The 16004-nt window shown below is 46.4% G+C and overlaps 1 protein-coding gene across 4 annotated transcripts in view; it reads left to right on the top strand.

Moving 5' to 3' along the window:
* Window positions 1-16004, top strand: part of RMI1 (RecQ mediated genome instability 1) — a 60423-nt gene that overhangs the window by 19464 nt on the left and 24955 nt on the right. For all 4 annotated transcript variants that reach the window (XM_085876879.1, XM_085876882.1, XM_085876881.1 and 1 more), the window contains one exon: window positions 15128-15261. In XM_085876879.1, the coding sequence (XP_085733005.1) occupies window positions 15128-15261 (134 nt within the window). The remainder of the gene's footprint in view (window positions 1-15127; window positions 15262-16004) is intronic.

Here is a 16004-nt window from a genome sequence, read left to right as displayed (position 1 = left end):
AGGTTATGTTTTGGTCGCTGTGTATTTATTTATTTGTGAATATGTGTGTTTGTTTGTTATTTGCATAACTCAGAAAGTATTAAACCGAATTGCATGAAATTTGGTGGGATGATTCGTGAGTATCCAAGGACGATTTGATTAGATGTTGGGAGCGATCGGGTCAAAGGTCAAGGTCATGAAAAGGTCAAAAACACTCTTGAGCATAACTTCCTTCATAATACAGCTATCGACATGCAACCACCGCCATATTGTTCCATGACGAGATACCTTTCGGATATGTAGCGTCGGATTTGACGTAACGTCATCGGAAGTGCGTCTAAATGACGTCACAAGATGACGTAAATTTTCAATTTTCGATCTCATCAGTTTTGATCATACCGTTTTGTAGGACTTACCTTAAGGACGTCACACACCAAATTTGACTTCGATTGGACTGACCGTTATGACGTCATTGACGTTTGAACATGACGTTTTTCAATTGTGGCTAAAATGTCCTGATATTTTACATTCAAATATCTATATAATTTATAAAGCAAAGTCTCCCAAATCCAGGCATTAGGATCAGTACCAAAATATCTGTTTATTGATGTACAGGTTTTGCCAATTAACTCTGTAGTCAAGGTCGAGGTCACACTCAAGGTCAAAATATACTTGTAGGCAAAGCTTCAGATCTAATAGAGCTATTGACATGAAACCAACGTTAAAACGTTCAGTGAACTACGAGCTTTCAGAATGGTAGTCCCCGATTGGACGTGACGTCCCCGGAAGTGCGTCAAAATGACGTCAAAAGATGATGTCATTTTTCAACTTTTTAATTTTTCAGTGTTTATCATTCCATTTTGTTGGACTGCCTTCAAGGAGGTTACACACCAAATTTGATGTCAATCGGACTGACGGTTGTGACGTCATGGACGTTTTAAAATGACGTTTTTCAAATGTGCCCGGAAAAAAGTTGCGGCAGCGAAGGTATGCGCTCTTCCGAGTGCCTGTTCTAGTTATTTATGTGTGTGTGTGTGCGTGCATGCACTTCTTGTTATGTTTCCGAGGTACAGACATGGCTGGGTTTGTGTCCGGGTTGGACATGGTGATGTGTGGGTTGCATTATTGGTGAAATTCCCGTTGGGTGTTGTAAATGTGTGGGTATGGTGTTGGGGACCGAGCGTTGTTTTTTGCTCACCTTGTCCAGTTGCTTACACCATCCAGTTTTTACCTGAAGCACGCAAAGCGAAAAGCGGTGTTAAGCAATGGGTTCATGTTTGTCCGTCCATCAGTTGACTATTGTCAGTGTATAATGGAGGAACAGCTTATTTAAATATAACTAGTGCGGGCCCTTAGGGGCGGGCCCGTAGGGGCGGGCCAGTATGTGCAGCTTCGTGCCTGCAGTATCAGGTCCCCAGCATCAATTGTGACGTCGTATCAAACGAAGAAGAAGAAGAATTGTGACGCCCCCTATCTCTCACCCCCCTTTCGTCCTCCTCTCTCGCCCCCCTCTCTCGCCCCCTCTCTGGACCCTCCTCTCTCCCCCTCTCTTGAATTGTGACGCCCCCTCTCTCTCGCCTATCTATAATTATATATAGATAATCTATATAACTCTCCTCCCCTCTCGCCCCCTCTCTTGCACCGCCTCCCTCCCCCTCTCTTGAATCGTGATGCCCCCCTCTCTCTCCCCCCTATCAAACACACAGACATTAATATTAAGACACACAGACATCAATAGCAAACCTTGAAAAGGCACATCCGCGGGTCCCCAGCAATATTCCTGGCAAGTTTCAATCGTGCAAAAAAAAATAAAATAAAAAATAAACATTATTTGTGACATCATTCGTGATGTCATAGCATCGTGTCCTGTCATTGGTCGACAGATAAATGGCCGTAACTTGGGAACCGCTCGTCCGATCGATATCAAACCTCGAAAAGGCACATCTGCGGGGCCCCGGCAATATTCCTGGCAAGTTTCATTCCGATCGGATCGGTGGTCGTCGAGAAACTGCGGTCGCAGACAAACATACACACACACACACACACACACACACACACACACACACACACACACACACACACACACACACACACACACACACACTGCTGGAATTATAGATAGATGTTATATTTTGAACATTAATAGGAAGACGAGTCTTTCGTTTTACCGTACATTGGTCTGAATTTGTCCTGACCGCACATGCGCAGAGAGGAGCGAGGTAATATTTCTACTCTTTCTGCCTGCCTTATAGTCAAACCAAATTGAAAGTCATTCCAAACAGGAAAGTTACTGTTTTTAAGGACGTCATAATGAACTTAAACAACAAATGTGTTCGATATAGTGATGTAATCGACACTGGGGAAAATGGCGGTAAAACCTGGAATTAACTTATTTATATGCCTTTAAACCATTTATTTAAATTGAATTATATACTTCAAGACGAGAACACAAATAAACTTGATATTACTTCCAAGAACCATCTCATATATCTATTTTATATATAGCATGTGAGAGAGAGTACAATATCAGTGGTTATATGAATCTCCAAAACTGCGACTCAACATCGTCTTATTACAGTGTATGGTGAACCCTGAAATATTGTGGGGGTTATAATCCTGGAAAATGCCATGCGAGTTAACCTCCGCCATCGAAGATCGGAAGTTACTGTTTTCACCCCTTTCTGTTTGTTTGTTTGTGAACAGTATTACGGAAAAACTCCTCGACAGATTTCGACGAAACTTGGTGGGGGGATTAGGTATGGTCCAAGGATCATGCCGTTAGATTTTGGACTTGGTCCAAAATCCAATATGGCCGTTATGGCGGCCATTTTGGAAAAATATTGGAATTTTTTTTTTTTATTTGCATTTCTACATGTTTTTAGTGATTTCCAACCGCCCCCCCCCCAAAAAAAAAATTGTTAGAGAAAAAAAATTTTTGCAACTTTTTTTTCAACAAAATTTCGATTTTTTTTTTTTTTTTTTTTTTTTTTTTTTTTTTTTTGCATTTCTACATGTTATAAGTGATTTCCAACAAAAACCATGCCAAAATTATAATTGCGGCTGATTTTGGAACTTCAGGTGGATATACCCACGTAAAATCAATTTCTGTCTCAAGGAATCTAGTTATGACGAATGAATTGAGTATGTAAAAGGGAAAGTTGCAAACTATAACTCTAAGCACTGTTGACGTCAAATTGAATGAATAGGATATCAGGTTCACTTGAGTGACCTAGCAGTTTTGGCGGCGGAGGTTTTGCACTCTACCGAGTGCTCCCCCTCTAGTTAAAACTGTAATGGTGGAAACCAAGTACTTATGGGGAAAAAAGGGGGGTTTCAGTTCCTCGGTTTCTCGAAAATGTAGAGGAAGGTCGGTGGCAGCCAGAAAAACATATCACGATTGAAATAAATATATAGCATGTTAACGTTGAAATAAACATGTAAATAAAATAAACAAAAACATGAGTGTTTACCTTTTATTTTTTTTATTTATTTATTCCAAACCGGTGAGGTGGTTTTTACCAACCAGCGAGGTGGGCGAGGATAAGAACATTACGTACTCGTACTGTATTCTTCTGTAAATAGAAACCATAAGACTTGGCTCAGGATGATTATGATGGCATTGGAAGGGGGAGCAGGGAGGGGGCAGCGGGATTCAGCAATCAGAAGAGCAGCATTAGCTTTACAAAGAAGTCACCTGCAGCATTGCCACATAGGAGGAGAGACGATCCTTCGGCTCCTTACCTTGAACTTCAGAGCAAATCTTTCCTGCTTGGACAGGAAGGTACAAGATGGCATTCTCTTCAAGAATAATCCCGTCTTGGCAGCGTTAAAAACCTGCTCCATGGCATAAATCCCTTTGCCTCAATGAGTTCCATGAGCTGTGGTGGGTCGTTTTTGTCACACCATCTTGATCTGCTGATGCTGCTTCTCTGACTAATTTTACATGATGGAGGCTGAATCATGTTTTGAATTTCTCAAAAGCACTTTTTCTGTGTTTGGTCCTCGATCCAAATATTAAGCGCTTTTTTCCATCCTTTCAATATGAGAATCACGGGACTGGAATGAGAGGTTTCACTTTGCGGAGTGCTGGCGGCAACACTTTCACGGATATTTGACTCATTTTTGCGGATAAACTGCAAAGTCGATTCATTGATCCGGTAATGGCGACCCACAGATGCTGCACTTTCACCTCAAACCAACTGATCTCTCAACTCGATATTTTTGCTCAACACCATAACCTTTCTCTGCCTTTTTGCACAACTAACTTTGTCCATCGCTTTACGTTTAGGCACCATTAAAAGTGATGCATGAGAAAGAAAGGCTCGAAATGGGAGCTAATCAATCGGACATGCACGGGATGGCAAACAATAATTCATTTCAGCTCAAAAACCATGAATGGTTGAAATGAAATCCCACGGTAACGAAGTCGGAACATAATAGGTTGTCCGCGATTGGTCGAAACCTGTGATATTTGAGGGTTTACTGTATAAGACTGCTTCAGTAGCGCTAAACTGTTGGATTGATCATTATTATTATTATTATTATTATTATTATTATTATTATTATTCTTTTTATTAAACGATCTCGAGCGCAATGATTGCCATCTCTTATTATATAAACACCACTCCCATTTGCAAGCTGTGTATGCATATGCATATACTTTATTTTTCAAATTTTATCCTTCTATGAGTAAATCTAAGCTCATTTCTTATGCATTGCTGGGGAAACCCCATGGTTTCAGAAGACTCAGAGCAGGCAGTAGGGCAAGATTTTCAATTCCGTACGCCAGGAGGTCCAAGCTATCTGGTAGGACCATTTATGGCGCTGAATCGATGTTGGTATTATGTCATTGCTCATGGTAGATTGTGTGCTGAGTACCACATGTTTTATCTTTTTTGTTACTTGCCATTACCCTTCAAAATGGCACATATGAATGCAGATGAAGTGGTAAAATTTCTCAGCGACTGATAATGATCATGATTATTACATCGATTTATATTCACTGAACTGCCAGCAGATGGTTTGTTGCGTTATCTGGAATGTTCTGTTTGCAATACAAGTGTCATATTTTCCATGAGAATACTTGTCGTGGCAGAATCTGGTTTACCGAGCACAACGAGTATATTCGTAGTTAGCGGGAATTTGGCTGTAATTTAGAAAATGCATTAATATGGCAAACACATCAGGAAATCGGGTGTTATCAAATATATTTTGCTTTGAGACTCACAAAGAGAAACAACATAACCTATCAAAAGCACACACAGTTCATATAAAACAACCAATTGCTTTAGAAACAGTCACGAGAACAAAAGAAAACGTGATCGCTCGTACGCTGCTGAGGTTAAAAGTTAAAAGTTCCACCACCCATCATCATCATAGATACGGGATGAAACTTTGCCACGACGGTGCCTAATGCATGTAGGCATGTTCACACACCCGTGGAGAGTCCCTTTACAGATCCAAATCTACCCATATGTACCACGGCCGTGTGTGCTGTATATCTACCTCTACTTCGTAGCATTTGCCAACTGCAGACTGTACATCCCGATCGGGACATGAACTTTACTGCGATCAACTGTAGGGTGCTCAATAAGTGGCTTGAGCACTCAAGCATGCACTCCGATGAAATGGTTAAGGAACGGCTGGCTTGGCAAGTGATAGCAAGTTGATTTGTGATGGCACAAACCCGAAAAAAATCCGAAAACGCCGGTTTCTTAACATTTCCAGATTTCACCCCAGATTTTGAGTTATTTAAGCTACGTGATCCGATCCTCCAAACTCAAATTATATTTACATTATATACTTAGTCCGTGAGAGTAGATCGTGGAAAATTGCATCATATAATGCATGAACTCGCTCCAAGTTCCTAATTTGAAAACTGCAGCACTTACAAATGCGATGTATGCAGTGATTCATACACATGTAGATGAAGCATTCGATGATATGCTTGAGGAAAGTGGGGGAAAAAAACAAACCAAAAACATTTTGAGTGCTTTATCGTGAATAAACCGTTGCGGCCTGTTACAATTCAAGGCATTGTTGAGCAGGCCGAGCAAAATGGTGAATTAAGAACTGCGCGAGGTGACCGAGGATTTGCCTTGATCGGTACGTCGGTAAATGGTTTTATTCAACTGAACATAAACATTTAAACATGGAGAAAAGGGAAATGGCTGCAAAATCGTACATTGTAATATAATTAAATTGCATACTAATTAACATGCAGATAAAAGCAACATTATAACAAAGGACAGATATGACGATTGAATTCACAAACAGACTTGATCACTGCAAAGCACAAAGAGTAAACAATCACCATGATACGTGTGACATATAAACAATTGTAGAAAAAAACTGCACAAGAAATTCCTGTCAGCTACACATTCTGAGGAATAATGAGTACATGATGAGAAATGCTAACAATTTGTATTATATAATATCATGACCATAAGGCAGGATTGACACTGTAGGAGGGTGACGACAGCATAAAACCAGGAGGATGTGAGAATGGGTGCAAATGGCACACATCACTACGTGGAAACAGAGAAACAAGAAAGGGGGAGACCAGGGTAAATGGGATTAAAGAAGGGAAAAGGAAAACTCGGCCTGGGAACAGGGTAGGGTTCGAAGAAATGGAGAGCTAAAAAGTGTGAGCGACCTTCGACCAAAAGGCAGGAACAGGTTTTCTCATGGAAAATTAATATCAAACATCAGGGTTTGCAATGGTGATATGGTCAATCGTCTGCTGTAAGTGGATATAATTAAATAAGGCCGCTAATTATCTTCAAAAGAGGTGTTTTAATTAACCCAAACACCCAATTTTCATTCATGCATCACCTTGGAGTTCCCTTGGTATGCACGCAAAGTTTGGGGCAGCTAGGTTTCATGGTTTTGGAGTTGTGGAGGCGACACACACACTGACACACACTGACATTTATTAGTATAGATACAGATATATCCCCATTACAAATTGGTTTGAACAATGATGCGCTGCCTGCTGCCTCTACAGACGTCAATCTATACAGCGGCAGCAAGCGCTTATCCTCCACGAGTATTTTTGTAGTCTTATTATCGCCTGTTCGAAGGTTTTCAGATAAAAAAAAAAAGGAGTTGTGTTTATACAGAAGACGTCGACTGTTTGTTGGTAATGAAAAGCTCTCAAAGGGGAAGCCTCCCAAATACTGAGAAAGATTCCGAGTGCGATTCCGTGAAATTATACATCAAACGAAACGATATACAAAAGCATTCAATGGCGTCGATATGAGGCATGCAATGCGGTTACATGAGAGCATTCAGGGTGGTGCAAAACGACCCGGACAACTTTGGTTGTTAATATTGTTGCAGATTCGCGCCCGCCGGCGTGCGGACGGCCACGTAACTCGAATCGCGGCACGTCGCCCACCGGACGGACAATCCCGTCGTGACCCTCTCGGACCAACGCCGGGAACTAGTCACGGGTGGACCTTTTGGCCTCACCACGATCGTGCCAATCGGCCCCCCGCGTGGGATAGGGTTGCTCGCCAAATTCGACCTACCTAAGTACCCACACGGAGGGTAGACCGGGCGATCGCACCTCGCCGCAGGTCGACTTCGGACACGGGCCACTTTAAGCGACCCGTTCCGTACTATCGGGATAACCGAGCGGTGTTATCGTCGACCTCGACGGTTCGATTAATTATCGGGCGTTTTAGCCCACGACCAACCCTTTACGTGCAGTAAGATGGAGATTCAATAAAGGAAAAGACGAAGCGAAACGGGAAAACAGTTCAACACAAAGCACATTTATTTCGCGATGAACGGAAAGCACACATATACAATTACACCAAAAGCAAATGTAAAAGAAGAAGAAGAAACACACGATAATGCACGAAAAGCAAATGTAAAAGCAAAAGACAATGCAGAGCTAACCGACTACCGAGCACACGGCAACACTTATACAGTTTTACTTCACAGACGGCGCCGACAACACATATACTCAAAGCAAAAGAAAAAGGGACCACCCTCCACTATGAGGGGGCAGACGGCCTGGGGCCGAGACCACGTCGAGCCTACCCGTCTGGTGATGAGCCGCAAAATGGCGCTGGCGCCCCGACTCCGCGGGCCTCGCTGGGACTGCCTGGTATGGGGTGGGAACGGGGCCCCCTTCTCGCACTATCTCAGCGCGGGGGGAAACAGGAGGGGGTTGTTGATGCTCGGGGGAAGGAGGATATCTCCCTGGCTCGGGTCCCGCGACGAGCATCTCCACCACGACCTCGGTCGCGTCACCGGCCTCTCCTCTCCGCAGCTCCCCGACTCTGACACGAGCACCCCCTCGACCGCCTTCGCTGCCGTCACCTCTCCAACTCTCCACAGCTCCGTCCAACTGCCTTCTCCGACTCCTCTCTTGACTGGCTCTTCCCAACTCCACCGACTCCCTTTTCGGCGAGCGAACGCGGCCCTTTATAGCTCCCGGGGCCTCGCTCCTTCGCCTTCGACCCTTTACCTTCGACCCTTCACCTCTGGCTGGCTCCCCATTGGACCGAGGAAAAGTGGGCGTGAATGCTTTTTGATCCATGAATTTGCATATAGCGATATTACTCCAACGCACCTGGAGGCGGGGCCAAATCGCCCCACGCTCGCCGATAGGACGGAACAGAAGTGGGCGTGAGTCGTTTTTGATCCGTTTTCTTCGGAAAGGCTGTGATGTTTCTGCACACGCTGCTCGGTGCGCGCCCTGCACGAGTCCAGTATCGGTGCCCACAAGCGGCGCGGAAATGGCGGTGATGCGATGATTGCGAGAGCGAGATGTGACGGTAAAGGTCGTGGCTGTTGTTGTGAAGCGGCGTTGCGGCTGGTGGTTGTTGAGTGATGGCTGTTGAGACGTGGTTGGTGGTGGTAGTAATGGCGGCTGGTCCAAAATAAAGATAGTAAAAGAAAAACGGCTATCTAGAGGGGTCGCAGCCCGAATGAATGACATTTATTCCCTCGAAACAACGGGTTTGGGCCTAACTACACATATACTTACAGAGATATCTCACCTAAGGGACCTGAATGGTGGTTTGCGAATTTCGTCAACCACAACAATATATTTAGAAACGTGATACAACGATACACTTTAGTTTATATGATACTGAAACTCATAAAGTTTTGTGCACACCATCAATACATTTTAATGTGGACTCCGTTTGTCACGTGCAGGACACCGAGGCGGTGCACTAGTTCTTGCCATGTTAGACTCGGCGTGTTTGCATCTACTAGTGCACATGCAGCTGTGATATGAGAACGAAGATCTTGCAGGTTTTGCCACCTTGGTGTGGTAGACAAGAGCTTTGACAAACCCCCACAGGAAAAAAAATGAAGGAGGGGGGGGGTGTAATATCTGGTGATCGTGGGGGCCAGGCGGTTGATCCTTCTTGGCCAATCCAGCGACCTGGAAATTTTTCATTCAGGATTGCTCAAAAGACTAAGGCCCAGTGAGAAGGAGGACCGTCCTGTTGAAAAATATCTGGTTGTGGGTGTTCAATATGTGGGAAGGCGAATCCTTCCAACATGTTCATGTAAATTGTTGAGGTCACTGTATCCTCCACAAAGAAAAACGGACCCACCAAGCGGTCACGGAGAAGGCCACACCACACATTGACCTTTGGACTGTCACGTATGTCTTCAATGACCACATGGTGGTTTTCAGAGCCCCAGATCCTGACATCCTGACCGTGCCAGTTGACCTTTCGCGATACATGAAGGCAAGCTGCGTTTGTGAACATGACCTTTTTCAAGTAATCAATCTTCGTCATCCTTTATGTGACTGAGAATTTCCGAGGCAAACATCTTGTGTTTCAGTTCCTGCAGAATCTGCACTTTATAGGCATAAAGCTTCCGTCTTTTATGCAAAATCCTGTGTACAATGGTTGCATGTCCCAGTTCTCTGGATGCACATCAAATTGATTTTCTGGGACTTTGAATGATTCATGCACTTGTTCAACGTCTCCTGCACTTGTGCTTGGTCGACCGGTACTTTTCTGTTTGATAACTTCCAGTCTCCTTGTACCTCTTGTACCACTCTCTGATCCTAGTCGTTGATGATGGTGGATTCGTTCCATACCTTGAATGGAAATTACGCCTTTGGTGTTAGATCTCATCTCTAAGCCATTCGACGCACTGAGCTCTCTCCTGTGGAGTCGACATTTTCTTTTATATTCAAACACCAAACCTGAAAATAAAGAAAACTTTATGAGTTTCTGTATCGTATAAAACAAAGGGTATCGTATAATTTGTGGTACTAAATATATTAACAACCAAAGTTGTCCATGTATTTTCGGAACACCCTGTTTCACATAACAAGCGTTACAATCATTCAATTAGCTACACAAAGAGATGTACTGACCACTTTTAGTCTTCTTGTCTTAACAGAAAGCACATTGATGCAGAACAGGGCACAGCTCACAGAATGGGCCTCTCCACGCCGATGGCCTCACGGTTCGATCTGAACCTTGCAACACAGTGTCACTTCACAATGCAGGATTAGCTTCAAAACATGATATCGACTTCGCAGGGTGCTTGCTATGAGCTTTCCAAGGTTCACTGAGCTGCAAGCTTGCAGGGTTCTCTGAGCTACAGCTTGCAGGGTTCTCTGAGCTACAAGCTCGCAGGGTTCTCTGAGCTACAAGCTTGTAGGGTTCTCTGAGCTGCAAGCTTGCAGGGTTCTCTTAGCTGCAAGCTTGCAGGGTTCTATGAGCTGCAAGCTTGCAGGGTTCTATGAGCTACAAGCTTGCAGGGTTCTATGAGCTACAAGCTTGCGGGGTTCTCTGAGCTGCAAGCTTGCGGGGTTCTCTGAGCTGCAAGCTTGCGGGGTTCTCTGAGCTACAAGCTTGCGGGGTTCTCTGAGCTGCAAGCTCGCGGGGTTCTCTGAGCTGCAAGCTCGCGGGGTTCTCTGAGCTGCAAGCTCGCGGGGTTCTCTGAGCTGCAAGCTCGCGGGGTTCTCTGAGCTGCAAGCTCGCGGGGTTCTCTGAGCTGCAAGCTCGCGGGGTTCTCTGAGCTGCAAGCTCGCGGGGTTCTCTGAGCTGCAAGCTCGCGGGGTTCTCTGAGCTGCAAGCTCGCGGGGTTCTCTGAGCTGCAAGCTCGCGGGGTTCTCTGAGCTGCAAGCTCGCGGGGTTCTCTGAGCTGCAAGCTCGCGGGGTTCTCTGAGCTGCAAGCTCGCGGGGTTCTCTGAGCTGCAAGCTCGCGGGGTTCTCTGAGCTGCAAGCTCGCGGGGTTCTCTGAGCTGCAAGCTCGCGGGGTTCTCTGAGCTGCAAGCTCGCGGGGTTCTCTGAGCTGCAAGCTCGCGGGGTTCTCTGAGCTGCAAGCTCGCGGGGTTCTCTGAGCTGCAAGCTCGCGGGGTTCTCTGAGCTGCAAGCTCGCGGGGTTCTCTGAGCTGCAAGCTCGCGGGGTTCTCTGAGCTGCAAGCTCGCGGGGTTCTCTGAGCTGCAAGCTCGCGGGGTTCTCTGAGCTGCAAGCTCGCGGGGTTCTCTGAGCTGCAAGCTCGCGGGGTTCTCTGAGCTGCAAGCTCGCGGGGTTCTCTGAGCTGCAAGCTCGCGGGGTTCTCTGAGCTGCAAGCTCGCGGGGTTCTCTGAGCTGCAAGCTCGCGGGGTTCTCTGAGCTGCAAGCTCGCGGGGTTCTCTGAGCTGCAAGCTCGCGGGGTTCTCTGAGCTGCAAGCTCGCGGGGTTCTCTGAGCTCCAGGCTCGCGGGGTTCTCTGAGCTCCAGGCTCGCGGGGTTCTCTGAGCTCCAGGCTCGCGGGGTTCTCTGAGCTGCAGGCTCGCGGGGTTCTCTGAGCTGCAGGCTCGCGGGGTTCTCTGAGCTGCAGGCTCGCGGGGTTCTCTGAGCTGCAGGCTCGCGGGGTTCTCTGAGCTGCAGGCTCGCGGGGTTCTCTGAGCTGCAGGCTCGCGGGGTTCTCTGAGCTGCAGGCTCGCGGGGTTCTCTGAGCTGCAGGCTCGCGGGGTTCTCTGAGCTGCAGGCTCGCGGGGTTCTCTGAGCTGCAGGCTCGCGGGGTTCTCTGAGCTGCAGGCTCGCGGGGTTCTCTGAGCTGCAGGCTCGCGGGGTTCTCTGAGCTGCAGGCTCGCGGGGTTCTCTGAGCTGCAGGCTCGCGGGGTTCTCTGAGCTGCAGGCTCGCGGGGTTCTCTGAGCTGCAGGCTCGCGGGGTTCTCTGAGCTGCAGGCTCGCGGGGTTCTCTGAGCTGCAGGCTCGCGGGGTTCTCTGAGCTGCAGGCTCGCGGGGTTCTCTGAGCTGCAGGCTCGCGGGGTTCTCTGAGCTGCAGGCTCGCGGGGTTCTCTGAGCTGCAGGCTCGCGGGGTTCTCTGAGCTGCAGGCTCGCGGGGTTCTCTGAGCTGCAGGCTCGCGGGGTTCTCTGAGCTGCAGGCTCGCGGGGTTCTCTGAGCTGCAGGCTCGCGGGGTTCTCTGAGCTGCAGGCTCGCGGGGTTCTCTGAGCTGCAGGCTCGCGGGGTTCTCTGAGCTGCAGGCTCGCGGGGTTCTCTGAGCTGCAGGCTCGCGGGGTTCTCTGAGCTGCAGGCTCGCGGGGTTCTCTGAGCTGCAGGCTCGCGGGGTTCTCTGAGCTGCAGGCTCGCGGGGTTCTCTGAGCTGCAGGCTCGCGGGGTTCTCTGAGCTGCAGGCTCGCGGGGTTCTCTGAGCTGCAGGCTCGCGGGGTTCTCTGAGCTACAAACTTGCAGGGTTCCATAAACTTTGCATCGAGCCAGTCGCAGCGTAAGAAGCTCTGCCCAGAACATCTGCCCAGCTCGTTTAGACTAAAAGGCATGTGGTTAAAAGGGTAATTATAATAACTATGCATGCCAATTTTTAACAGTTATGACCAGGTACCAAGATGCACCGCTTTGTTGAGGGGTGGAGAAGAAAGTGGAGGGGGAGGAGAGAGTTGAAGGTTTAGGAGGGGAAGGAGAGAGTTGGATGTTGCAATGGGGGTGGGGGAGATTATTCTTGAGGTCTAAGGAGGGGAGATATTGGGGTGGAGGGGGGATTGAGGAGTTGAAGAACAAAAAGGGAGGGAGAAGTGAGTGGTCAGTGAGTGGTCAGAGAGTTGGGAGAGGGGAGTCCCCAAGGTTTGTGGAACATGGGAGTGAAGTTCCCCTCATTTTGTCAAGCCGTTCTGGAGAATAAGGTTTTTATCCCCCGCCGCGTGGCGGAAGGGGGATATTGTTAAAGGTTTATTCTTCAAAAAAACATGGCGACCAGACCATGTGACCTATGAGGTTAAATTAAAACACCCTATATTGCCCAAAGCTGGTATATCCTTGTGCATGAAGTTTTGCATTGATGGAGTAAGCTGTTCTCAAGAAGAAGATTTTTAAAGCTTTTTATTTTCAATGCAATATGGCTGCCAAACCACATGACTAATGGCTTTATCAATTTAAGTCTCTCAAGCATTTTTTTTCTCTAAAATTGCCCTCAAAAGTTTTCCTACTGATCAGATAAAGCACACGACGTAATTATGGCCTCATAACGAAGGCACCAATGACATCATTGTCATCAACACTTATTAGCCCCCATTGGATTTGGTCAAAAACGGGGGTTTATGGATTTGGTCTTGATTTTCGTGTGTGCATTTGTAACCATATCTGGGACATGTGTGGACCGATTTTATTCGTCCTTGGCAGAAGGCCAACACATGATGGTACACATATGCACATCATATTTTTTTTTCCAAGATGGCCAACTGGCGGCCATTTTAGTTGGAAAAAAAACCCGGTGTCAAACACGTCCTCAACCATTTCTCGGACATACATTTACCGATGTTGTTCAAACTTGGCACGCAGGTAAATAATGATGGCTTACATATGCACATCATTTAAAAAAAAAATTCCAAGATCAGATACAAGATGGCCGACTGGTGCCCATTTTGTTACTTAAATGTGTCCCCGACCATTTCTCAGTCATGTCTGGTCCGATTTTGTTCAAATGTGGCACAAGCACAGTACATGATGGCATACATGTGCCCCTCACTTTATTTTGCGATCTGATCAAAGATGGCCGACTGGTAGACTGGTGGCCATTTTAGTTGTACATAAATATGGGCGAGCCCTTTAACTCCGCACAGCAAAATGACTAAAACAGCCGGGGCTATTACATTTTATGTCTTTTTAAAAATTATTATTGTTCCCCATGGGGCATACTTAACGTGCCAAGTTTCAATTTTTTGGAGCAGTTTCAGAGCAAAAATGGTCCAAAGAATTTTTTTAATTAATTTATTTATTATTCCCCCCCCCCTATTTTCTAACATGGCTGCCACACCATGTGACCTATGACATCGAAATTATTACACAAGGAAGCACATGAAATCAGACACAGGTAGAGGCCATTCAGCCCATCATGCCTGCGCCACATCAGCACCATGCTAATTTATCAACACAAGATCAAAAGAAGAAAATGTAGTTTTTATTTTGTTTGTTTTTTTGTACTATTTGCATTTTCTGTTTTATTTTATCCCCAGGGAAGAGGGGCAGGGGCTTGGATAAAAAACACATCAACCACACAACACCCCTTGATGAGACCCCCACCAACAGCACTCTGTACACTTGCACACCCCCATCCAACAATGTCTTCACAAGACCCCCACCCATCAATGCTCAAGCTATGTAAAAGTCCTGCCAACATCCCTATACCCCTCTATCTCCATAACTTCCAGGTACCTATCTAATTCCAATTTAAACTTATCTACTTTTTCTGCTCCCACTACCTTTTCAGGGAGACCATTCCATGCATTAACTACTCTGAGTGAAAGTCCCCTCCCTTATGACCATCTTAACTCTCCTCTTCTTTACTCTCAGGCTATGGCACCTGGTCCTAACACTGACTACTCTGTTGAATAATTCACCTTCACTTAATTTATCTCTACCTTTCATTATGTTAAACATCTCCATCATATCTCCTCATAACCAATCGCCCATTGGGGACGTATTCTGCTTAAGTTCAGAGCAAAATAGGAATCGAGTATCCTCATCCTGAGACTCACTTGATGAACTTTGCTCTGTCTTTCCTTTCTTCCTTGTCAGCCTTCCCTTTGTCTTTCTTCCTTGTCAGCCTTCCCTTTGTCTTTCTTCCTCTCCCTTGCCTTCATCTGCTTTTCCTTTTGTGGTGTTGTGTGTCGTCTCTTATTGGTGGTTTTGCCTTTTGTACTGCTGTGTGCAGTTGCTCATTATGGGCGAAGTGGAGTATCGCCTGGGTGTCCTACTGCTTACGAACAAGAATGTGAAGGTGCTTGGTGGAGAGGTGGAAAGTCTCCAAGCATCAAACTCCTTCGAACGATTGCTTTGTCATTTGGTGTTCGTGCACTTACTTCTCTCATTTGATTTTTTTTTTTCATTGCTATAATTGTTTGGAACATTTATATACGTTAACTCGGACATTTGCGGATTTCACCAAGGTTTACAGAGGAAGTAATATTGTTGTACTTGTGTATTTATGTGCATGGTCAACTACTCCTCTGACTATAGCTTGGTGGTGGTGGTTAACGTGGTTGGCTTCAGATCCCGAGCTTCTGATTTCAAGCCCGAGTCATGTCTAAATAACACCAGGCGGATTGCTTCGTAACGACCCATCCAGGATTGTGACCCCCAGCCAATGCAACTGCCTTGGCAGCCTTGGGTGCCTCATGACGCAAAGATGATCATACATCCACCACGATGACTACTACTTAATAGTAGTCATTTTCTTTTGATGTTCCCAATTAATCCCATCTTCATGTTGGGTCAGCTCTGTGCGTAATGATTTGGGCAGGAATTGGTCATTTGTTCAGGATGCCTTTACGTGTGCTGAGGGTGGACAAGGAGGCCTATGTTTGAGGAATCTGTGAAGGGGTAGAGCATCACGCGTGGAGGAGTTATTCTCATCCTGCTTGCTGAGAAATTAATGCACTGCGTTCCTCCAAACCTGTCCCTCGGTGTGCTGCTGTTGGAGCAGAGGATGGTGGGCTCTTGACAGAGGAGTCCGAAGTGAAGGCCCCTTGGGCCGGTTACTTTGAGCGGCTGTACCAGGCTGACCCCACAGCTGTTGAGTTGGATGTCAG

The sequence above is a fragment of the Eptatretus burgeri genome, chromosome 4 (assembly GCF_056783735.1).
Source record: "Eptatretus burgeri isolate ZD-2024b chromosome 4, Ebu_testis_v1, whole genome shotgun sequence".
Classification (NCBI taxonomy): Eukaryota; Metazoa; Chordata; class Myxini; order Myxiniformes; family Myxinidae; genus Eptatretus; species Eptatretus burgeri.
The sequence above is the reverse complement of the archived record's forward strand: the minus strand, read 5'-3'. Positions and strand labels throughout refer to the sequence as shown.